This window comes from Solanum pennellii, chromosome 3 (assembly GCF_001406875.1).
Source record: "Solanum pennellii chromosome 3, SPENNV200".
NCBI lineage: Eukaryota > Viridiplantae > Streptophyta > Magnoliopsida > Solanales > Solanaceae > Solanum > Solanum pennellii.
Window position 1 is genome coordinate 4,460,363 of NC_028639.1, and position 23,924 is coordinate 4,484,286.

General features: G+C 32.2%; 6 protein-coding genes and 1 non-coding gene across 9 annotated transcripts in view; 1 reads left to right on the forward strand and 6 right to left on the reverse strand.

Annotated features, from left to right (window-relative positions):
- Positions 1 to 557: 557 nt before the first annotated feature.
- Positions 558 to 5,116, reverse strand: LOC107012953. Its single transcript, XM_015212930.2, has 4 exons — positions 2,429 to 5,116; positions 2,089 to 2,204; positions 1,872 to 2,000; positions 558 to 1,798 (listed from the first exon to the last, which is right to left on the reverse strand). Exons 1-4 carry the CDS (start codon positions 2,534 to 2,536, stop codon positions 853 to 855), a joined length of 1,299 nt encoding a protein of 432 aa, XP_015068416.1. The 5' UTR covers positions 2,537 to 5,116; the 3' UTR covers positions 558 to 852.
- Positions 5,117 to 5,279: 163 nt separating this feature from the next.
- Positions 5,280 to 6,599, reverse strand: LOC107015264 (probable dolichyl-diphosphooligosaccharide--protein glycosyltransferase subunit 3B). Its single transcript, XM_027915723.1, has one exon. The coding sequence runs from the start codon at positions 6,540 to 6,542 to the stop codon at positions 5,520 to 5,522; it is 1,023 nt and encodes a 340-aa protein (XP_027771524.1). The 5' UTR covers positions 6,543 to 6,599; the 3' UTR covers positions 5,280 to 5,519.
- Positions 6,600 to 8,880: 2,281 nt separating this feature from the next.
- TRNAL-UAG lies at positions 8,881 to 8,960 on the reverse strand. Its single transcript has one exon. It is a non-coding gene; the product is annotated as a tRNA-Leu (tRNA).
- A 2,746-nt stretch (positions 8,961 to 11,706) lies between these two features.
- Positions 11,707 to 14,034, forward strand: LOC107012559 (probable xyloglucan endotransglucosylase/hydrolase protein 8). Its single transcript, XM_015212431.2, has 4 exons — positions 11,707 to 12,133; positions 12,525 to 12,625; positions 13,237 to 13,439; positions 13,558 to 14,034. The coding sequence occupies exons 1-4, from the start codon at positions 11,953 to 11,955 to the stop codon at positions 13,958 to 13,960; spliced, it is 888 nt and encodes a 295-aa protein (XP_015067917.1). The 5' UTR covers positions 11,707 to 11,952; the 3' UTR covers positions 13,961 to 14,034.
- Positions 14,035 to 14,602: 568 nt separating this feature from the next.
- On the reverse strand, positions 14,603 to 16,375 carry LOC107013113 (MYB-like transcription factor ETC1). The gene is made up of 4 exons (XM_015213103.2): positions 16,346 to 16,375; positions 15,346 to 15,424; positions 15,123 to 15,207; positions 14,603 to 14,762 (listed from the first exon to the last, which is right to left on the reverse strand). The coding sequence occupies exons 1-4, from the start codon at positions 16,373 to 16,375 to the stop codon at positions 14,675 to 14,677; spliced, it is 282 nt and encodes a 93-aa protein (XP_015068589.1). The 3' UTR covers positions 14,603 to 14,674.
- A 1,129-nt stretch (positions 16,376 to 17,504) lies between these two features.
- LOC107014073 (protein translation factor SUI1 homolog 2) lies at positions 17,505 to 20,165 on the reverse strand. Of its 3 annotated transcripts, XM_027915875.1 has the most exons (6): positions 20,056 to 20,165; positions 19,300 to 19,413; positions 19,093 to 19,180; positions 18,444 to 18,649; positions 18,017 to 18,070; positions 17,505 to 17,923 (listed from the first exon to the last, which is right to left on the reverse strand). In XM_027915875.1, the coding sequence occupies exons 3-6, from the start codon at positions 19,127 to 19,129 to the stop codon at positions 17,879 to 17,881; spliced, it is 342 nt and encodes a 113-aa protein (XP_027771676.1). In that variant the 5' UTR covers positions 19,130 to 19,180; positions 19,300 to 19,413; positions 20,056 to 20,165; the 3' UTR covers positions 17,505 to 17,878. The 3 variants fall into 3 exon arrangements, with proteins under 3 accessions (XP_027771676.1, XP_015069422.1, XP_027771677.1); XM_015213936.2 differs by lacking the exon at positions 19,300 to 19,413; XM_027915876.1 differs by lacking the exons at positions 19,300 to 19,413; positions 20,056 to 20,165 and adding an exon at positions 19,846 to 20,004.
- A 914-nt stretch (positions 20,166 to 21,079) lies between these two features.
- LOC107012431 (tyrosyl-DNA phosphodiesterase 1) overlaps positions 21,080 to 23,924 on the reverse strand; it is an 11,444-nt gene continuing 8,599 nt past the window's right edge. Inside the window, exons 12-16 of the mRNA XM_015212280.2 lie at positions 22,779 to 22,832; positions 22,582 to 22,672; positions 21,857 to 21,934; positions 21,629 to 21,767; positions 21,080 to 21,448 (exon numbers count right to left, since the gene is read on the reverse strand). Of these exons, the coding sequence (XP_015067766.2) occupies positions 21,381 to 21,448; positions 21,629 to 21,767; positions 21,857 to 21,934; positions 22,582 to 22,672; positions 22,779 to 22,832 (430 nt within the window). The 3' untranslated portion in view covers positions 21,080 to 21,380. The remainder of the gene's footprint in view (positions 21,449 to 21,628; positions 21,768 to 21,856; positions 21,935 to 22,581; positions 22,673 to 22,778; positions 22,833 to 23,924) is intronic.

Consider the following 23,924-nt stretch of genomic DNA (forward strand, 5'->3'; position numbering starts at 1 on the left):
TTTGGGGAGGGGGCTGGCCGGTGGTGGGTGGGTGGGGGACAGGGATCGGGTAAAGAAAATAAAATTTTAAAATTGAATTTTTTTAATAAAAAAGTTGTTGTTTTTCCCAAAAAAAAATATTATTTAAAATTGCAGGAAAGTTTTGGAAAATGTTTCGTTAATTTTTTTAGGGAAGTCATTTTCCTTAATTTTGAAAAAAAATGAGTTGATTTTGAAAATATTTTCCACAACTATTGTTCCAAACAAACATGAGAAAATTGGAAAACATTTAGTATCTGCTTTTTGATAACTTAATATGTTTTAAATTTTTACTTTAAAGGTAAGACACTCTCTATCAAATTTGATTATGTTCCTAATGTTAGTGATGATTTTTTAATCTTTTCCATTATGTAATCAAGTATCTTTTACATGAAGATAATCAATCCGATTATTGTGTTCGAGTTCTATACCATTTTCTATCTATTCCTTCTCTGAGCTCTGATTATGAAAGAAATAATCGAGAAACCACTAATTTTATTATGAGATAATTCATTATATTTATCGAGATAATCGAGAAGTAGCTATAAGCAACCACTAATTTTATTACAGGATAATTCATGATATTTGTCATACACTATACTTCAAAGTTAAAACTTTTATATAAATTGAAATTAATCAGACCTCAAAGGGATGATATTCATTGGTCTGGTAAACTCCACTTTCATGTAAAAAAAATGCTATACAAATTTAACTATCTTTAAAACTATTGAATAGTTGAATATGGAATAACAATACAAACTTAACATAATACGTGTAAAAATAAAGCGCATATACCTCCCTCCCGGGAGTGTGCTGCCTGCTCGACGAAATGCCTCAGTAAGATGAAACACCAGTAGCTTGCCCTGTATGTCTCAAATAGCTCCCAATAGTCCCTATTACAATTGGCTTTTCATCTTTGAGCTCTTCTACTAACAATGCTCCTAAAATTGGTCCATCAATAAGCCCTACGCATCTCTCTGAAGGTGAATTTCCGACAGAACCAACACTGTTTTTAGAATTTGGCGTATCGTCTTGAGAACATTCAACTAACCAGCTTGAGAGACTAGCATCAACCGCGATTTCATTCTCTTGGCGCTTCAAATTAGGCTCTTCTTTTGCACGATTATACGTGGTACTAAAATCAAGAAGATTCATATCAATGTTCTCCTTCTCCTCTTGTTGATTCAATAGTGATGGAGGCGTTGTAATGCCAGTGTCTTTCAATAGACATGGATTTCGAATTGGATTCAATACCGGTGATCTATGTTGCTCGGACTCTTCAAAACTGTTGTCACATTCGTGTTGAAAATGCACTACTTCTTGAGGTTCCGATACAAGTATGTCAACATTTTTGAAACGTCTCAGCAACATAGGTTTCAATGGACTGTTGACCTCCTCCTTGTCGCACATGATTTCGGGGATGGGATTATTTCCATTCCGAGTGGAGTTGTCTATGGAGAGTGAAAACAATGACTCGTAAGACGACTCTTCACGAATCAATTCATTTCCATCATCGTTATTGTTAGCTTCATCTTCGAGATCAATATCTTCGAATTCATCATTGCTGTTTCTGCAACAATGATATCGATGAAACTGAGGATAAGATATATAGCTTGACACACTTGAATTTGAAACCTCTTCCACTTCTTCTTCTTCTTCTCCGTTATGTTTCTGCAAATTGCTCAGATACTCCGAGCAATCTGCAGAAACTTGATTTGATAATAAGCCCTCATCATTTTTGCTGCTTTTATTCGACTCTTCTTCTTCTTCCTCCTCGTCCCTGTTTTTCGAAGAATTTGAGTGAACGAAAACAACAGACAAAATTGAATATTTTTTTTTAAAAAAAAACTTACTTGGATTCTTCAAACAGGTTAATGGAGTTCACAATCTTGTGTCGAGCTTCTTTTTTAGCATCAATGGCGTCTACATCAGCTTCGCTATTCTCATCGAACTCGAGCAAATTCTCTCTGTTAATTATATCCCTGTTTTTTTTTTAACAGATTTGAGATAACCAAAAAAAAAATAAAAATTGCATTTTATAGTTTTGAAAAATTAAATAAAAAATTGTACTTTGATTCTTCGATGAGGTTTATGGATTTCACAATCTTGTCGTGGTGATTAACTTCTTCTTTTGTACCATTAATGGCTACAATATCTTCACCTTTTTCGCGAGTCTCGAGCAAATCCTTTAGAAAATAACACAAGAAGTTAATCAAACTCAAAATTCAAAGTAAAAGGGTCGTTTTAGTTAAAGTCAATGTGAGCACGCGAGTGTGTGCCTAAGGCCTTCCCTTCAGTCAACTGAATCTTCTTATCGGATTTTTAGTCATTTACTAGAAGAATGATATGATTGTGTCTAAGGCCTTCCTCTCGGTCAACTGAATAATAAATAGTGATTATTACGACGTACCTGGAGAGCTTGAGGAGAGATACTATTGATCTTGTTACTACATGACTTTTTTGTGATGATTTTCTTGTGATTGGAATTAGTACGAAAACAACATGTAAAACACTTCATTTTTTTCTTTATGATTGGGTTCTTCAATGGAAAAAAATTATGAATATGATGATGATTAATGGGAAATTGTGATGAAAAGAAAAAAAACAGGGGAAAAGATGGAGTGTTTTTGGAGGACACAACGGTTTGAAAAGAAAGTTACCGTTGGTTTTGTCAGTTAGCACTGAGTTTTTGATAAATTATAAGCACACTTGTCTTCTAATGATTTTGTGGTTATCTAATACTCCCGTGCTCCGTCTCAAAATAAATGTCATTTTAGTAATAGCATAACAAAATTGTTATGAAATGTTATTTTGGTTTTTCAAGTTTTATGTTTGAATAATTAGGTAAATGAGTTTTCTATTTTAGCTATTATAGTTATTTATCAAAATACATATTAAATGTCGATTGTTCCTTTTTTCTATTTGAAATATCACTATATTCAGGTGGTAAAATAGAACAATTTATAGTTGGTGTGTGATTTGATCAATAATTAAATAGTTCAGGTATAAAACTTGAAAAAAAAATTAATTTAGTCATCTGTGACAAACCAAAGAGTAACGAGCAAGATTCAGGGGAGAGAGAGACGAATGACAAAAAGTTTATTGTGAATTAAAATTAAATGAAACTGTAGCTATAACATTTATTTTGAATTGATAGTTTGTCACACATAAATTCGTAAACATCCATGTTTCCGTCTTAGCATGAATTCGTTGTCATGACGAAGTCAATAAGTCCCCTTCTTTTTTTTTTCTTTTTTGCTTAAAAACACTTTCTAACATTCTTCTTCTGTCCAAATCAGCTTATATGTACCTCAACTAATTTCACGAGATAATTACTACCTCGGGCAGTTTGTAACTTGAAAGACTCAGATTATGAATTTGAGCAATCTTACAAGCCCATTCAAAGATTGAAACCACTTCCAGCATCTAATACAGTCATCATAGATGTGAAACAACTAAAAGGATAGCTCAGTGCACGAACCACACGGTTCACCCAGGATCGCCCCAAAAGGTAGGTGAGGAGGCAGCTTACCCTGATGTAAGAAATTGTGGCTGATTTCATAGCTCAAACTTGTGGTCACACGGAAACAACTTTGCCGTTGATCTAGCACAACCCCACCTCCCGCCCCCAAATAATGCGAATAGAGGGGTATCAGTTGCAACTCCAGAAGGAAATCCTGGAGAAATTGGCAATCAAAAGCATAGACTATCAAATACACAAAGGCTGAGATGTTGCTTTGAGCGTTTTGACTCACTCAAGATGGCTGTTAGAAATAAACTTAAATATGCTAAACACAGACCACCATTCTTCTCTATCCCTTCCGTCGTCTAGCAGTGGAAGTAACTCCAATTGTTTTGAAAAATCATGAAATGCACAACTGACTCAAATGATCCAGGAGTTTAGCATGATTACTGAGAGGATTACATGTTCGTTACACTCTTTCAGTCCACATATTAAAATTCTCCTCTTTCAAAGACTTGATTTCACATCCTAGTTATTAGAAAAAACTATATCTCTCTCTAAATCTCTTTCTTATGCTTGATACTGTGAATCTGAAGCTTCGACAATATGTTGAAAAGCAGATGACCAATAGGATTGTTTTCCTTCTGTCGGGCAAAAATTAGATTCCCAGTCACATTATATCTCACTCTAAAACTCTTTTAACTCTTAAAGTTGTTCTAACAAGTGTTTATCCTCCCCCTTCTGAAGAAATTTGATCCTTTGTTCTCCAAAGCTCACCTTGTCTAACCAGTTAATGCACTACTATTCACCTTCATACACATAATAGCAGCAGAATGACAGCGTACTTGAACCTTATGCACCAATATGTTGACCCCCATGAAGTCTAGAATCACTAGCTGCAATAACTCTGATATGCAACATACTAAACCACCAAAAATCGTACTACCATCATGTTCAAGCAGACCAAATCTTTGGTCTACGGCCATATCAATTGAGTTGGGATATCATAACTTACTTGCAGCTAACATACAACTCGGATACAGTATTAGACATTGAGTATTTACTCTCAGTTTATTGATGCATTGTCAATTTTTCACCAAATAGAACTCGATTAATATCGAAGATAATCATGGTACTACTGGGCTAGGTTAAGAAGTAATGTGGATGAGGTAGGTTTTAAGTCATTATTCCACTATTTCTAAAGCTCCTTATCATCGTCGTCATAGGAAGTGTATGTGGTCCAACTATCTCATCAACAGAATCTTGGTGAACCTCTTGAGCAACATAACCCTAAAAGCCAATTTAAGACTATATGGGATATTACAAGAGGGATGTAATGGCCAGGTTCGACACAATCGTGGTTGACACAATAACTAACCTCATCTGAACATTCCTTTTTGTCCACAAACGCTCATAGAAGACGTAAAAAAGGATCCTAGTGAGTGCTAATCAGTAATCACCAGCGTTTCAAATTATTAACCTGTAAAGCTTTAACTATTTCACTACTGAGGTAGCTGTTTTTTCATCCTATCTTATAACCAACAAACTGTTGTTTCAGCTTTGAAACTAGTCAATAATAACCCCATCCCTCTACCCTTCTCCACTTAAACACAAGACTTGGTCTATTCGAGCTCATGATGTGCGCCTAGCCATCTATCACACATCCCAAACTGTATTACCTTTGCCATTGAACTTTGAACCAAAGTTCGGGTAGACTAATTCCTCATCATATATAAACATAGAAAAATGCAGGAATTCAAAACTTGACAAACACCACTGATAACCAAAACAGAGAGACTGATACAAAATACGTGCAAATTGTTAAGTGCAATTTGTACATAATCCCTTTTCAAAGCTTCAATCAAAACATACGTGCTCCATATAAATCACAGAACCTATCCATCTCGAAAAAAGCTAAAACTTTTCCGTCAACTACTTAGGTTCGAAATTAAGCTAGCTGACAAGTAGTATAAGCTGTTACACATCTCTTACCTAATGATAGAAGCCATATCATTCAGCCAGTAATACTACATTGCTATCACTTCCAACTTGAAGGCCAATAAGCATGAATACCGTACCCAGTCTTCCAGTTGTCGAGCTGAATCACCTTCTTAACAGCCCAGAACGAAACGAACAACGCAAAAAGCATCACCACCCTCTGCACAGTCCTACTCTTTAGACGAACGAGAACATTAGTCATAAAAGCCAACAACAATCCAACAATCGTGTACAAAAACCCAACCGCGAATCCTTCAGCTCCCAATTGCATCCCTGATCCTTGATAAAAGAAAACCAACTTCCCTGGATCCTCTCTATCCATCATAAACATAGGCATTTTCCTAATTATATTATGCATTGCACCTGAAACACTGAAAAAGTAAACGAATATTGATCCCGCCATCCATACATGTTTATCGTGCAAAAGGGTACCTCCAGAAAGCACCCTTTTCACCAAAAAAGGACTCAAAACCAATCCTGCAGCAATAATAACGGCCATCTGCTTCTTCGAAATCATCGGTGGTCGATGAATAGGACCTACAGTAAGCTTAGTCTTCGCTTCAACAAATTCAGCCATTGATTCAGCAAGCCTGGCGAGATCAGACCCATCCATTTGAATCGAATCTTTTTTCATATCAGTAGCTGAAGGTGGGACTAAACGTAAATGGGGTAATGAATTAACCCCAAATAGCGCAAATGAAGCTTGTGAGTCACCAAATTCGATAGTAAAATAGAAGAGCTTGTTGTTTCCTGGGTTATTAGCGAGGAAGGAGGAGGATAAAAGGGAGAACTCATTTTTTAGAGTAGGTAGTGAAAGTTCGGGTTTTGAATGGAGTTGTTTAGCGTCAAAGAAGATGAGAAATGAAAAGGGTCGTGGGGATTTAGCCGAGAGGATTCGACGGAGAAGATGATCGGAGAGATGGATAACTCCGGTGGGAGATTGAGATCGGAGATTGATTAGCTCCGGGAGAAGGTCCTCATCGGAGGAAGAGGAAAAGGAGTGGTTGATGGGTACGAGGACTAGGAGAATGGCGATAAGGGTTAGGGTTTTGGAGATCGCCATTGTAGCCTGCGAAGATTTAGGAGATTTGGTTGCAGAGGAAAAAGGGATTTTTTATTTTTTATTTTTTGTAAGAAGGGAGAAGACTCGAGTCCACTGATGGACTTCGGGTCGGGTCGGATCAGTATCTGACTAGGATGGTTTGTGGTGTCACAGTAACTAATAGATTGGTGACACGTAAGAAGGGTGGATCCTGAATCCATCACAGGAAAGGAAAAACCTAAATCAAATATATCTTACGCGGCACAAATTTAAATTAGATATGTCAATAATGATAAATATTACATAGATGATTTCGTAAAAGTACCAAAAGCGGTAAAAAAATTTAAATATGTATTTTGGTATGGACCAAACTTTCTGTTTGTTATTTTGACGTATCAAAAGGTGATGTGTGATAGCAGAGGCAGATCCACACTATATGGGGGTGCATGTGCACTTGCTTATTTTTGAAAAAATCATATGTATAATGTATATCTATTTTGAAAACTGATAAGAATTTGAATATATTTAACAGTGTATCCATAAAAAACATAAAAGTGTCCTTGTGCAATTGGTAGAAGCTAGAGATATCACCCTCTAGACATTCAGATCCCACTTTAAGCCTCTTTTTATTGTTTTTATTTTAAGTTTAGCTTAGACCACATATTTAAGTTATGTTTATATGGGTACACCCAAAGTTTTCAAATCTTGTGTTCGCCTCTGTGTGATAGTCAAAGTTTAGTTAGATTCGATTCAGCGTGGAGAACATTAGGCATAGCATGGGTCATACCCGATAAGTTTTTTTGTCCTTGGGAGATTCGAAATAAAGTTGTAGGCTCGTCTATCTCCAAAATGGCGAGGTTGGGAGTGTATATGCGGTCAATCACAATTAAAAAAAAAAGTATATCCGTACAATCATAATATAGTATTGAGAATGTATCATTTGATCATTATAAATCTTTCGCGACACAAATTTGAATTAGATGAATCAATAGTGACAAATACTACATAGTCAATTTCGTAAAAATATCAAGAACGGTAATAGAATATTAATATATATCTTTGTATGGATCGAAAATCGTGTTTGATATTTTGACGTATCGAAAGGGAAGGTGCGATAGTAAAAGTCTAATTTGATTCGATTCAACGAGGAGAACATCATGCATAGCCCTAGGTCATACTCGACAAGTTTTTTTTTGGTTCTTTGGAGATTCGAAACAACGTTGTAAACTCATCTAAAACCAAAATTTTTGGCGAGGTCGGGAGCGTGTATGCGACCGATTGTTATTCTATAAGTCTCGTGCTCTTATACTTCAATTTAGATATAAATTGTTATTCTAAGTCACTAATTTAGACGTAAACAATCTTAAAAATATCGCTTATGTGCAAATCACCTAATCTAATCTATTGTAGTCGGCCTAACACAGTGAGCCGCTTGGCTAAAAATAATTATATTCATTAATCAAATATACAAAAAATATAGACTAATTATATATAAAATATGTATATATTTATATACAAAAGTATACGTTTTCTGAATATTATTTCTTAGTGTTACCTACTTAAAGTTAACTCAATTTCATACTGCTTTTGAATTGTTATAGGTATCATCCACCAAAGGATAAGAAGCCCAATTCTGATGTAGAGATCACAAAAGCTAATAAAGCCCAAATGATCCATGGATGAAGGGAAAATTGATCGCTATTTTACGTAAATTATTACTGAAGCGAATTTAAAGTTTAAATATTTCGAGTATCATGTTGATTTGAAAATTAACGCACACAACATTTTGTGTAAGTTGTGTCAGTATACAGAGGAAAAGTAATACTAATTGATGTTTATCAACAATTTTTAAGATAAAGAAAATAACTTGTTTTTAAAGGTGTACCAGATTGAATACAAACTCGTGTTTTAAAGAGTAAATTCGAATCTTTATCATTGTGACCGTACACTCCATTGTTACTTTGGGTAACACGATTAATATGTATACATATGTTGTAAAAAAAAGCAAATTCGAATCTTTATCATTATCACGTTACACTCCGTTGTTACTTTGGGTAACACGATTAATATGTATACATATGTTGTAAAAAAAGAGTAAATTCGAATCTTTATCATAACCACCTTACACTCCATTGTTACTTTGGGTAACATGATTAATATGTACACATATGTTGTAAAAAAAGAATAAATTCGAATTTTTATCATTATCACCTTACACTCCATTGTTACTTTGGGTAACACGATTAATATGTATACATATGTTGTAAAAAGAGTAAATTCGAATCTTTATCATTGTCACATTACACTCCATTGTTACTTTGGTAACACGATTAATATGTATACATATTTATAAAAAAATTGACAGCTGTGGGATTTGAACCCACGCCCTTTCGGACCAGAGCCTAAATCTGGCGCCTTTGACCACTCGGCCAAACTGTCATATATATACATTTTTTATTCTTATTGTTATAGTAGTAATTTAACTCCAAGTTCCAAAAAGTTCTGAATTAATCCACCAAGTTTTAGCATAAACATGCTCTTTTAATTTTTTGTTTTCTTAGCTAGTGCCTAATATTTATACTGATGTTCGATTAAATTTAAATTTGCATGCAGTAGATTATTTATAGAGTGGACATTTTTTACAAGTTTTTTTTCTACTTCTAAAAATTCAAACACAAAACATCTAATTATAAACTAAAGAATCTTAACTATAGGCAAGTCAAATAACAAAGTTGGGAAAAAAGAAAAGTCAAAGTAATAAAATAAAGTAATAACTCAACTTAATTCACATAACTTGGCAATTCTTTAGTTAATAACACTAACTTAATTATTATAATCAATTGTTATCAAAATATAAAAGTGGCTAAGCAATTTACATCTAAGAAATAGTAAGTGCATATGTTTTCCCAGACAATGCATTACTGTCTCAAAACTGTACAACTGTTGAACCTCACATGGGGGCATTTGCATATGAATGATTCATTATTATTATTATGTATTTATATCGTATATCACGAATCAAGATTTTTATTAAAAAAATTTAAATATAAAAAAGTTAGCACACAATTTATTAGTTTTTTAAAAAAGGTTAAGCCTTTATTATATATATACATCAAAATTAATATTAACTTTATATATATACGAATTATATATCAAGTAATAAAATCTAGAGAAAAACATACACTAATTAATTATAATTAAATGAAAATGTATACACTAAAATAACATGAGTACTGCTTCATCTCAACTTATTAACTTTAAGTTCAAATCTTATTAATATGTTAAAAAGTTATTCTCAATCTAACAAACCAGATACATTATGATAAAATTTCAAATATAATATAAACTCGTAAAATTTAAATCTTGAATCAGCGAAAAATAGACGGCGTTGTAACATAGAGTTAATGGAAGCATGAGCATGTCGGTCATCTTTATTCCTAGCAACCAACACCTCTTAGCTCTTCTCCCAAAAATTATAAAATTTCTCTGCTTTTAATAATAAAATAAAAGATTTAAAAACTTAAAAGTAAGTTTGTTCTGTAATTATAGAGATCCAAAGCAGTAAAGTCAAATGATTAATATAAATATCCCCCTTAATTTATCTTACTGGCCCCAATACTTGTTCCACTTGTTTTTTTTTTCCTTTTACTAAAAAATAAAATAAAATGTGGGGTCAAATATTATTTTTTTGATTTTCCACTAGTGACTTTGATTATATATGGAGCAAAATGAATTAAGAAATTTCATTTAGAGTTCAATTAGTTTGAGATTGATAGTCTGTGTTTAGTCAAAAAATTTTAAAAATTAATAGTATTAATTTTTTTGAAAAAAAATATTTTCTTTAAGTCGAGTTATTTGATCAAGCTTTTAGAGGAAATATGAGTGCTTTTGAATCGTGTTAGAAATTGTTTTTTTTTTCTCCAGAAATTAAAAAAAATAGTTTTTTTCCAAAATAATTTTAGAACATTGACCAAGCAAAAAGTACTACTAATTTAATATTGTCAAAACTATTTTTTTAAAATTGATTAACTAAACACAAAATGTTATTTACCAGAAGTACTTCTTCTAATAAGAAACACTTTTCAAAATTAAGAAGATTTTAAGCACACATTACTACACCTATAGTAATGATAAATGACTCATTTCGCTCTGACTTGTTTTTATATTTTCGAAAAAATTTAATTTAACTGTTATTTATATTCGTTATTTACACTAAAAATTATAATAAAACGATAAATACCTCTATTTTTAATTTAAAATTTCATATTTGAATTCTGAAATTAAATCATTTTTATAAGTTTCGAAAGAGACATTTTGATAACATAAGTATCCAGATAAATCAAATTTCAAAATGAATATCGATCTTCGGTTAGAGAAAAGGGTTATTATTGGAGCAACAAACAAATCAATTAGTGTATTGTAGAGGACCAATCAAAAGAGCAAAATCCAGTTGTCAAATCCAACAAGTTTCTATTATTTATAAGACAAATCAAATAGAGTCATGTTCACATATGCAGGCATATTAGACCCCACTCACATTTTTCTTTAACAAAAATTCAGTGAAGTCCTTGGGGGCATTATGGTCATTTCCACCTCACTCATCTTTCTGTCAATTGCTTTATCCAGCTTGTCGGTCGTTTGGATTATATGTGATTGTGGGATCAATCCCTAAATTGCCCTTCTAAAAATTTAGAACTTATATTTGCCTCTTTATAATGAACTATTAACTTTTGTAAAAAAAAATAAAATTATGCGTAACGTGTTTTTGGAGGCATCTGTTTAAATTTATAATTCATTTTACTTCATTAAAATTACGTAATAATACATTTTGTATTGGCTAAACACTCTATGAGAATAAGTTTTTTCCGTAGTTGAACGTCATTTTAATTTTTCTTTCGTGCCCTTTGCTTTGGTTATCAAATTGTTTGTTGTCGCCACTACTTCTTGTTCCATTGTTTTCATATCTGATTTGATATGTTTTACTTTAATCTAGGATTTATGGTAAATAATCTTTTTAATGATAAAATTATGTACATTTTATATTTTTTAAATTCTATTTGTGAAATTAAATCAAATATATTATTGAAATAACTATTATTCTCAAAATAGGTGAACATAACTTTTTGGACAAACTTCAATGTCTCCTATTAAAAGGGGAGAATTTTTTATTTTTTATTTATATACTAAGGTTAAAGTAGTATAAACACTTGAAACAATACAAAAGCAACAAACATGGAAAAAAAAATTTCATTTCCGTTTTTGCCCTTGACATGACCAAAACTAGTGATCAATGATCTGTACATCCTTTATTTTATTTTATTTATTTATATTTCTTCTCTAAAAGGATTCAAACTTATTAAGAAGCTTCACTTCTCAAGTTCCTCTTGTGAAGTTTTTAGTTCCATTTTTTTTTTAAATTTTTGGGGAGAAAATGGCTTCTTCTATAGCTTATTTTCTTGTACTTTGTGCAATAATTGTTGTACTTTTTTCATCAACACAAGCTGAAGTACAAGGTTCATTTGATGACAATTTTAGTAAAAGTTGTCCAGAAACTCATTTCAAGACTTCTGAAGATGGACAGATCTGGTATTTATCATTGGACAAAAAAGCAGGTAATTATAATTCAAGAATATAGTTTTTTTTTCAATACTATTTTGATAAATAAAAAAATTATAAAATTGATTCTTTTATGTTTTGACGAAAAATGTTCAACTGATCATCTTTCGATCTATGTAACATTGATGAGTTTTTCTTTATATGGGTGATTGAAATTCAAGAATTCAATGTTTTTTCAATATATACCAATTTTCATTGTTTTTTTTGACATTTAACTCTTTATGTTCTTAGAAAGGTGTTCAATTGATCGCATCCTTATAGTGGCGATTAAAATACAATAATTCAATGTTTTTTTTTTAATATATACCAATTGACATTTGCATTTTTTATTTTACTTATTTTTGCAAATATTGGTTGATGATTGATTTTTATTTTATTTTAATATAGGATGTGGATTTATGACCAAACAGAAATATAGATTTGGGTGGTTTAGCATGAAGTTGAAATTGGTGGGAGGTGACTCTGCTGGTGTTGTGACAGCTTACTATGTAAGTTTGCAATTTTTTTTTTTACATAATATTAAAAATGATAGATCGATATATAAAATATTTCACGTTCAGATATAATTTTTAAAATGCAATATGTATAGTTTATTTCAAAGCAAATATTAATGACTGATTTCAATGCTCGAATTCATGACCTATTAATCACTCGGAAATTACTTCTTTAATTGCTTCAACATCCCTCTAAAAAAAGAATTTTTACATTACTATAGTAATTACTAAATTACTTTGTTTTCTAGATTACTAATCTCACATTTTATAAACAACTTTGGACATGTATCATCTCTTGCAATCCAACACATAATGTAAAAAATTCTGATTTACTTGTGCGATAGTTATATTTTGATATGTTTAATGGGGGGTTTTTAACAGTCTTTCTACCTTCATAAGTAGGGGTAAAAATCTGCATCTATTTTTTTCATATTCTACTTGTAAGATTACATTGAGTATGTTATCGTAGGCAGTCTATCTATCTTCACAAGATAGGAATAAAATCTGTGTACACACTTTTCGATCTCCAGATGTACTTTATACTGAGTATATTATTATTGTTATCGTAATATGTTAAACTATATGGATTTTTGAATGAATTGTAGATGTGCACAGAAGATGGAGCAGGACCAACAAGAGATGAATTAGATTTTGAGTTCTTGGGAAATAGGACAGGTGAACCTTATCTTATTCAAACAAATGTGTACAAGAATGGAACTGGTAATCGTGAGATGAGACATGTTTTATGGTTTGACCCCACTGAGGATTTTCACACCTACTCAGTTCTTTGGAATACTCACCAAATTGTGTAAGTACCTTTTAATTTTCATTATATTAAATTATGATTGAACGAACGAGATTCTTTCACGTTTAATAAGAGTTTGAGTGATTAAAACTAACGCCAAAATATTGTCATACATGTACAGGTTTTTCGTGGATAAGGTACCGATAAGAGTGTACAAAAACGCGAATTACACAAACAATTTCTTCCCAAATGAGAAGCCAATGTACTTATTTTCAAGTATATGGAATGCAGATGATTGGGCTACAAGAGGTGGTTTAGAGAAAACAAATTGGAAAAATCAACCATTTGTTTCATCATACAAAGATTTTAGTGTTGATGGTTGTCAATGGGAAGATCCATATCCATCTTGTGTTTCAACAACAACACAAAATTGGTGGGATCAATATGATTCATGGCATTTATCAAGTGATCAAAAATTGGATTATGCTTGGGTACAAAGAAATCTTGTCATTTATGATTATTGTCAAGATACTGAAAGATTTCCAAAAAAACCTGAGGAGTGTTGGTTAAATCCATGGGAATAATTAAATAATTCAACTTAGGTTAAAAAAAATATATTATGAGAGGGATTAAGGAGTATTTTGATTATTTTATTTTTGATGTTGAGTTATTACTTGAGTATATATATAATATATATATGCTTGTATGATTTTGTCATGCCTATTGTATTATTGAATTTATTATTATAATATTGAAGCCTTCATATTTTTGAAATTTTAGCTTTTATGTCTTTTAGGATAAATGAAAATTTTAAAGTTAAATAGTATATCACTTTTTTGATAGATGAATAAGAAAATAGTAGCACATAGAATGAATTAGAGGAGTAACATTTTCCGTTAACGTGTCAAAGATTGTTCCCCAATTATTTGTCTTGAAATTATCATTCTAAAATCAAGAAGAAATGAATTTAAAGTTTTAACTCTGCTTATATGTACGTATGAGACATATTGAAGTCTTTGATGTCACAATCTTTTTCTTTTTTCAATTCGAATTCTTGAGTTGAGATTTTTTCATGTTGTTGACAAAATTCTCGAATCTACATATCAAAAATTGAAGAATTTGATACACTCGATGTAATCCAAAATAATCAAATTATTAAATTTCGAAAATTAATTACCATCTACTTGAATAAATAAAAGTGAGATTTTTAAACACAAAAGCTAAAATTTCTACAAAATATTTTATTTCTATATAAAAATTTATTCGTTCAAGAAGGGATCCAAAAGATTTTGACATTGTTATTGGCTAGTGGTGGATCTAGTGTTCCAATACTTCACAATCTCCTCTGTAGTTCTTCCCGGGATTCTTCCAGCTATAAGAGACCACCTAATAATAAATTAAAAGAAATAAATAAAAAAAAGAAAAATTCATGTTATCAAAATTTGTATGATATATTTTTTTAAAATTTATTTTTTAAAAAATATTTTCTTATTTATCATATTCATGTAGACATGTAAGACTCGAATTGCATCAGTAATATTATAACTGAGATGTCAGAGAGTATAATTTTGTTGATATAACAATATGTCTGATATAATTTCATAAACAAAGTCATTAAACTCGAATTATGTCTTATGTTTATAAGAACATTCCTATAAGACTAAAATTATAAAAATATATCATTAAGGGTAAAATAAAAAATTTAAAAAGCTTTCAAATAAGTAATTTATGAAGAAGTTAAGAAACCTCTTGCCAAGCAAATTGTACATCCTGATTATCAAAGCTTCTTCATCTTCACTGAATTCAGTTTCAACTTTTGTCAATATTTTTCCTGAAATTTAAACAAACATTTTAACATACGTGAAAATTTATATAACTAATCTCAACTTACTCATGGATATAATTTACAAAACAATAAACATAGAAAATAAAATCAAATTAAAACAAAGAATTAGAAGTAAATAAATACCTTTAAAATCAGCACAAAAATAATCAGAGGAGGAATTTTTTTCTGAAGAATCTGCCAAATAAAAAATTGGGGAAAAAAACTAATACTACTAGAGAATGAGAGTACCATTTATTTATATAGCTATACTCAACTTTAAATAATAAGTTAGGCTACGTACAGGAGCAAACGTCTTTAAAAATGAGTCCTGCAATGCACAAATTAATATCTAATCGTATCGTACACCCTGGTGGAAAATTAAAAAAACATGTCAGACTACGTATAGTCATTTTTAAAACTTATTGCGTTCGTTATTTCATTTTTCATGTTATGTGAATTTTTTTAATTTTTTTATAATTTAGATTAAAGCTATCGAATTTAATCGAATCCGTAAGCTATAGTCCAAAGTCCAACCCTACTTAAAATAATTAAGTAAAACAGCACATTTATTTAGGAGAAGAAGGCGCTGACTGTTGAATGGTAGGTGATGAAGGAGATTAAGGGGTTGTTAGGTTTCTTTATTTGGAAATAAGTAAAAATTTAATTCGAAATTTGATGGATAATAGATTGACATTCTACATTTTTATTATCTAAATATAATATATTTATACTAGAGAAAAGACATGAATTTTTCTAAACTTGTACTGAAAAGTCAGTTACACATTTTAACTATCATAATATTCTATTACACACCTTAATTACTTCAAAGTAAATTTAATATCATCTTGATATGTGCAACACCACTTTCAGAGTATGCTGTGTATTACACTCACTGTCACATTAGCACTATGTCAGCGCCAAGTCAGAAATTGTATTTTATTTTTTTTACTTTTTTTTCTTTATTACTTATTATTTATTTTATTAATTATATTTTACACTAATTAATTTTTAATCAATTATTAAAATTCTCTAATAATCATAGCAAAATGGTAAAGAAAAACTTTTAGCAATTGTTATCAACAAAATTACCCAAAATCTGGAGTTCAGTTATGGAGTTGAAGAGTTCTTCCATTTCAAAATGTACCCACAAGAAGGTTGATTCAATTTCTTCCATTGATTGGTCACGGAAAATGAGCTTCCATTGTTACTTGTTGCGGTTTGTAATTGTAAATATTTTTCAAATCTGGACAAACATTCTTTGTTCTTTTTCCATGTTTTTCATGGAGGTTTCTTAAAAAATCTAGATAGTAGAAAATTTATTTTCTTCCCATTTTCAATCTATCACTCAATTCACTCAAAATGTCCGTCAAAGCTCCAACAATTGAAACCTCTCAAAATTTTGCTCCAGTTTGAAGTAATTTATTTTTTGTTATCTGTTTATTTTAAGTTTAATGGGTGTGAAAAAGATGAGGATTGTGGGGAATGAAGAAGAAAAAGAGATGTGGGGTGGGTTTTTTTACTTTCTGTCTCATCTGACGCACATGATTTTTTTTTAATTATTATCATTTTTTCATGTCAGCTTTAGGGGTAAATAAATTCACTTTTAAATAGCAGAGGTGTGTAGTAGGTCGCCATAATAGTTTAAGCGTGTAACTGACTTTTCGATACAAGTTTAAGGGGAAATCTATGCCATTTTCCTTTATAATATGGTTAAATTCGTGATATGCGTCTACTAGGCATTTACCCACATTACTATACAATCTTCATCTTTTTTTAAAAAAAAATATTTCGTTTTTCGATCTTTATGTACATGTTGTGATAAAAACATCTATATTTTGATTAATCAAACATTGAAAAAACTAGCAAATATTTTCCTCCCCATTAGACACACCCTAGTTTACCTCACAAGTTTCAAAAGTCGTTTTTTAAATTACGATTTATGTTCCTTCCTTCTCTTCTTTTCTTGCTCGTCATTTCAACAAAATTTAGGTGTGTTGCATTTCAAAAAGAATGTCCCTTTCTTTTTATGACAGTTTCTTAATTTCAGTTTTCCATCTGACATCTTTTAAGACCATAAAATTAAAAACATATTGGTACATTTTTACATATTTTTAGTTTATGACCACAAAATTCAAACGTTTTCATTATTCTCTTGAACTCTATACCTTATGTTGCTCAAACTCTTCAAAAATATCAACAGATGTATGTCAGATTCTCCAACTTTTTTGCAAACACCAACATGACTACAACATCAGAAGTGAAGAGTCTACACGGCACAATCAAGTCACAACCAACCAAACAAATTGAAACGGACGAAATAGTTAATACATTAAGCACCAACAAGAAGCTCATGAAATAAGCAAATGTATATTGATGGTATAAGTAAACTATATACAAAATGACAAATACTATAATGTTCATCCAAAATAGAATATAATGATCTTGTAAACTTTTGGGCTGATTCTCCATCTCCATTGGGGATTCACCATACAACTTTTGATATATACTGATCATCAACAAGCTACTAATATACCAAGCTTCTGCCATATATATATTGAAGAAAAAATGTGTTAAAACTCAGAAAAAAACGTTGCTCGTAGCGCGCTTGATGTAATGTAAACAAACTGTGAATGTTGCAATCACAAAATGTGAATCAATCCCCTCTCTTTGATTGTGTTTAGAAACCATGAATCTTGATGTTATCCTTCTTCACAATGCCAGCCTAAAAATCACAAAAAAATACGCGAAATCAACGTACATTTTTTAGATTATGTATATTGGATTTCGAGGAACAGGTAGAGGATGTGAATTAAACCTGTATGAGAAAGGTTGACACGTTCTTCCGCTGATCGCCCTGAAGCTGGATAACCTGTGTGAAATGAAAACAATCAGTAGAGAACAAACAAGCTAGAAATCGTTCATCCAAGGGCGCGTGTGTATGTGTTAAGAAATTCACTTAAAAAGTACAAGTTGTGGTAGAATCCCAAACTTGTACTCATAAAGTTCATATCCTGAAATCCTGGATTCGCATCTGAGGCTCTTTGGTCAAGTGAAGAACTCGTTTATATTTGGTCATAGGTTGGTCCAAAGAACGATCGTTGCCTTACACTAAACTTGTTTGTTCCTCAGTAGCTCAGAGACGAAAGAATAGCATTCAATTATGTGAAAAAAGAATGACGTCTACCATACCATAAGTCCTTTGTTCCAACGAGGAGAAAGATAAAATCGAATAAGGTATTCACCTGTCCGAGTTCTGGATCTTGCACAACGGTACCATTGCAACAGAACTCTTTCTTGAGGTCCTTGAGAATCTTGTTGTAGCTGAATTCTTTCTTCAGGCCTTGAACGGTGGTCAGACTTTTCCTTCCATTTCTCTGCTGAACGCGGATATGCACATACTCCTTCGCACCAGCGCCTGAGTTCTGAGCATTTGCATCAGCGAACGGATCTGTCCACACCATACAAGCCACAAAGACAGTGTTGTTATTCCAATCAGTAATGAGTCTAAAACAGAGAAATAAACGGTTTTCGTCTTAGAATATTGGAGAAAGGGAGGATTGTATAGACTAGCACAACTAAATTACATCAGCAACATATTACAATCAATTTGTCTGTCTTTACTTTTGCTTTTTTTAGTCTGTTTCAAAACGAATAACTCTTTCCTTTTCAGGCAACTTTTTCATATGACATGTTAAAGAAAACAAGATTTAAGGACGTACTTTTACATTCACAAGATTCAAAAGTCTTCTTTTTTTTACTTTCTTAAACTCCGATCAAATCAAAACCAGAAAAACAGATTGAAACAGAGGGAGTACAACATAGCTGCAGAAGCAATGAGCAACAACTGTTCTCTACGAAAGCCACTGATAACGAAGAAAAGATACAACGTACCAAAGGTGGTAGGGACTTGGATATCGAGATCAGACATGAACCTAGCTTTCAGAAGCACGACGAACAAACCTTGAATGCAAAATTCCAGCTGAAACGGAAAACAAAAGGATGTAATTTCACTTGCAAACTCATGGATATACAAACAGAATAACAGACTAACATTAACGCGAAAAAAAGACAGAAAAGGTTCAGTTATTTGATGATTGCCTGTTTAGTTCATCGATTTCATTGCTCATTGCTCATTGCAATTCTGATTAAGCACATTTAACCTTAAGGAACAAAAGCATGCAATTCGACAACAAGAGTTCTCATATTCTAGTCCTGGAAATGAAAAAAAAAATCTTGTTGGAAGCGCTCTCATAAATGGACCCCACAATGTCCAAGTACGGTTAGTCAGATTCCAATGCAGGTATCAAACACCGAGAGTGGAAAATTTAAAAAGAAAAAAGTCTATCCAATAACCAAAATAGCAATCCAGGGTCTGCATGAACCAAAAAAATAAAAATGATCACAAATAAAAAGAACTAAACAGAGTTTGTTAATAATATTCTTTAAGTATTACAATAAAAAATAGTTTTTCTTTCTCATATATATTTTTTTAATTCCCATCCAATGTCCGGTATCCAGAATGACTAATCCAATTTCGTGGCGCATAGGTTACATAACATTAAAGAATAGCTGAAAAAACACAATCTTGATAGCAAAAATTAAAGAGCATTTTTTTTTGGCTCTCATTCTGTTCCGTTTACCTACATTGTCCCCGAATTAATCTGAATTCGTGCCACATAGGACCCATACCATTAAAGAATAGATTGAAAAAAAAGAAGGAAAAAACATAATCTTGATTGAAAAATTAAAGAACATTTTTTTTGGTATCTGACGACTAATCTGAATTCGCTCTCATAACATTAAAGAAAAAACACAATCTTGATTTTAAGAAGTTGGAATTGGAGAAAAATTTACCTAACCAATACAAGAAACAGAGATAAGGGTGGGTGGTGAAGAGATGAAACTGGAAATCTTGAGAATTTTTTAATTTATAATTTTTGTAAATTGTATGAAAATGTAGGGAAAAAAATGAAACGTGAGTATATATATATAGAGAAAATGTTTATATAGAAAAAAGAAAAAAAATTCAACTTTTGTATTGATCCACACATTTGGACTTTTGTTGGAATTTCAGGTGCCAAAATTATCTTTCAGTTATTACCAGATATTCATGTTTATTAGGACCCGAACATGGTGGCCAACCTAAAATTTTATTACCGTATAATTTAGATTCACATCGCGTAAGAACCGTTTTTTTTTAGAAAAATAATGTCACCACATAAGTATTGTCGAATTAATAAAATTTACCTTAGTCACAAGTTATACCAGGCAATGGTATAAATTTAACATAATACATAAACATGTACTTTAATTTATAATACAAATCAATCGCCATGTAGGATGGTACCTCACGTGAATCGTCATGTAAATACATGTATTTATATGTTCAGCTTTATATAAATTTAAGTGTCTATTTGTATATCAATTAACACCAAATTAAATGACACATTTATGTACTATGTCTTTTATCATGTCCTACCCACCCTCCAACATGCTTCATCTTCACCTCCAACCTCCGTAGAAACGTCTCTGCGGATCCAAAATTTTCATTAAGAGAGTTTGAAAAAAAAGAGAGTAGTGGATTGAACTTTGAACCCCTAAACCATTAACCCAACATCTAATCTTATATTCAGGAGGTTCAAGATCAATATATAAACATAAAAATTCATAAAAAAAACCTTAAATATACAACGTAATTCGAATGAACCCCCTCGGCATACTCTAGATCCGCCCTTGGCCACAACTCCACCTCCCATAATATTATTCTGGATTATATATAAATATTTTTCATGAAAAATATTTTCCTTCGTACTGAACCACTCAACATTATACATTGCTAAGAAAGTATACAGAAGCAAAGGATAAATGTAGTGCCAACTGATCAAAAAATCCATCAATTTCTATGTAAAAGAACAGTTCATAAATGGTATCAACATTCTAAAGATTCATATGCCTAAGAATATACACAGAAACAAGAACTCCAATTAGAGCCAACTGATGAAAAAATCATCAATTTATATGGAAAAACCAGCTCATAAATGGTACCAACATTCTAAAGATTCATGCCTAAATATATACAGAATCAAGCTAGCTAGTGTCAATTGTTTATTAATGTTTCACCTAACACATCGATCCCATCATTCGAAACATCAGGAGCCCTGGTTGGTGTATAGCTTTACTTATCTGGGCCAAACTTGTCCATATATGTCTCTCTTGGTATACCGACGATCCCAGGACCAAGGAATATCTGCATTCAACGATAAAATGCAGTGAGCATGATGTTATTCAGAGAGCAGTTAACAGTCAAACCTCTTAATAACAACATCGTTTGAAGCTGTAACGAAATGTTGTTATACAGAACATATAATATAATTGGTTTGAAAGAAAACACCACTGTTGTAATGAGATTTTGTTATAGAGTTAAGACCTTCAAGGGAATATGGTTTTGGAGGAAGCTCATAAGGCACTGGTAACTTGATTACTTCAGAAGAATCATCATTTCCCTTTCCCTGCCAAGCTAGAGTTACCAGCTTTATTTTTTTCCCTTCGTGTATGCTAGTTTCGTCCTGTAAATCCAAAGAATTAAAAACCAGATGATATATATCAAGTTAAAAAGCATAAACATAACAAAAAAAAACCTAGATGATATTTGTACCTCTGATGGAAAACCATTATTTGTACAAGAAAATCCACAGCCACGTTTAACAGAAGACGGCAAAAATAGCACCCCTAGCTGCCAAGGACAGAAATAAGTTACAATCACAATGTCATTTTAGAAGTTCAAGTCGAGATGAAATCTAAAGGAGAAACAAGATATCAATGTTAATCCTCTTCTTCTTTTTTACAACAATGGTGTCTAGACCAGCTTGCGCGCACCTCCACTTATTCTACTGGATACATGTCACCTCCCACCAACAATAGGTACCAAGTAATTTTGTCCACCGAGGCGAGGATAAGACAGATGGAAAGAAATCACTTCAGTGTTTTTGTCTCTTCTAAGAAGATATCAATGTTAATCTAGGAAAACTAATGCAGGTAAAAGATTGATTCAGCTCTTGGGAAATGGTTAAAGGTGGGTTATTCTACGTGTCTGCATACGTGGCAGTGGTCTATAGCAGGAGTGATTAAAATAGACATGCGGAGGGCTGTTTCCTGTTAGTTAAAAAGGGGAAAAACTTGTCTCAAATCATAATAGCAAGCGTCTTTTTGTTGGCGAAGTGTAACTGGCAAGTGTATTTCTGTTGGTGAAGTGTAACGTGAGGCGGAAGTAGGAATAGTTGATAGTTTAGGTGCAAATTTGGATCTTTTCACCATGCTTCTTAGTCTCTATGTCAGTTTGGTTCTTGGATGCTTCTAGTCTCCAGAGAGGTACAAAAATACCTCGTAGGAACGAATCATCAACTGAGAATTATTTTTCTGAAGTGCGCCCCAGGCAGCTTTGCTGAGGTTTGATGACGTAAGCAAGAACCACCTGTTTTACCAGAGAAATAGAACAAATATTAACAAAAACAATCATCCAACGTTAGTGGGAAATCAAATCTTAAGAAAAACAAAGAACAGAGTCTTGGAAGTCTTACGCTAACGATTGACCGTTGTAACGTAGAAACGTCTTAATATGAGGCATTGCACGGCTGAAGATTTGAAGAACAAAAGGTAAGTGTCCTTTCTCAAGAAAATCAATGAAAATAGGAGCTAAAAAAGAAGGAAAATCTGATTTGCAACTAGTTTCATCAGCAGTAAAAATTGATCAGTGTATATCAGCAAAGCTCATGCAAATTTCAGACGGAAATTTCTGTCATCAAGTCAGAAATGAAGAAAATTCTTTCTTTGGTCTCAGGAGTTATCGAAGGCAGAAAGGATCTTTAAGCGCACAGCGCGAATATAGCATGAGCTCTGATGAAGAAAGGAGGAAAAAAAACAAATATGTATGTGTAATCCGAGACAAATCATTGTAAGCATGAATAACAAAAAAAGGACAGAGAAATTGAAAAAAGAAAACACAATAAAGTGAAATATTAATCGTTCATATGCTCTTCGGCAAGGAAAAGTATGTCTTAGAGCCTTGACCACAACACTGAAGCACGTCTTAGAGCCTTGACCACAACACTGAAGCACCCGCTAAGCGACGCAAAGCGCTCAACATATTTTGAGCCGCGCTTCATTAGTTTAGCATGCCTTTGACAAAATTGTCTGTTCCAATGGGTCAGAATTGAACAATTTTTATGCAGACACATTAGAGCTTCACTAGAACTACATATTGAATATATTTCTTTTAATGCACTTTGTAGTGGGAATAGATAAAAACAGATCTTTTGAAAATTTTATGCATGCAAGTATGCAAGTACATCTGTATTTTCACAAGAAGCAGTGATCGTACATCAGCTTCATAATGAGCCTCCTTTGTACATTGTTATGCCACTCAGAACATGGAATAGTTACCACATCATTGTACAAGATATATTTTATGAGTTTATAAAAGTCACTTAGCAATTTGTTCAGCAACACATACAGCCGAACAAGGATTTGAGTCCCTACTCTTAGAAATATTCTCGTCTAGAAGTTCTGTAACCTTCTTCTTCTTTTTTCTCAATTTTTTTTTCTTTTTTTGAGAAAATATTTTAAAAGAAGTTGCTTGTTATTGTATGTCCCCATCTTGCACCCCCATGTTACGTTGTCCACGTTCCAGTTGGCAGGCCTGGGGGAGTGGGGGGGTGGGGGGGTGG

Bases quoted from the DNA above. Each gene is read 5' to 3' on its own strand.
- LOC107012559 (XM_015212431.2), top strand. From the start codon at position 11,953: ATGGCTTCTTCTATAGCTTATTTTCTTGTACTTTGTGCAATAATTGTT. The intron at 12,134-12,524 runs GTAATTATAATT...ATTTTAATATAG, and splicing joins ATCATTGGACAAAAAAGCAG to GATGTGGATTTATGACCAAA. The intron at 12,626-13,236 runs GTAAGTTTGCAA...AATGAATTGTAG, and splicing joins GTGTTGTGACAGCTTACTAT to ATGTGCACAGAAGATGGAGC.
- LOC107013113 (XM_015213103.2), bottom strand. From the start codon at position 16,375: ATGGAAGAAATTGAATCAACCTTCTTGTGG. The intron at 15,208-15,345 runs GTATTTATTTAC...TTTAAATTTCAG, and splicing joins TTTTTGTGCTGATTTTAAAG to GAAAAATATTGACAAAAGTT. The intron at 14,763-15,122 runs GTTTCTTAACTT...ATTTATTATTAG, and splicing joins TACAATTTGCTTGGCAAGAG to GTGGTCTCTTATAGCTGGAA.
- LOC107015264 (XM_027915723.1), bottom strand. From the start codon at position 6,542: ATGGCGATCTCCAAAACCCTAACCCTTATCGCCATTCTCCTAGTCCTC.
- LOC107012953 (XM_015212930.2), bottom strand. From the start codon at position 2,536: ATGAAGTGTTTTACATGTTGTTTTCGTACTAATTCCAATCACAAGAAA. The intron at 2,001-2,088 runs GTACAATTTTTT...AAAAAAAAACAG, and splicing joins AACCTCATCGAAGAATCAAA to GGATATAATTAACAGAGAGA. The intron at 1,799-1,871 runs GTAAGTTTTTTT...TTCGAAAAACAG, and splicing joins AACCTGTTTGAAGAATCCAA to GGACGAGGAGGAAGAAGAAG.
- LOC107014073 (XM_015213936.2), bottom strand. From the start codon at position 19,129: ATGTCTGATCTCGATATCCAAGTCCCTACCACCTTTG. The intron at 18,650-19,092 runs GTACGTTGTATC...TGGTGTGGACAG, and splicing joins CCAAGTCCCTACCACCTTTG to ATCCGTTCGCTGATGCAAAT. The intron at 18,071-18,443 runs GTGAATACCTTA...CATTTCACACAG, and splicing joins AAGATCCAGAACTCGGACAG to GTTATCCAGCTTCAGGGCGA.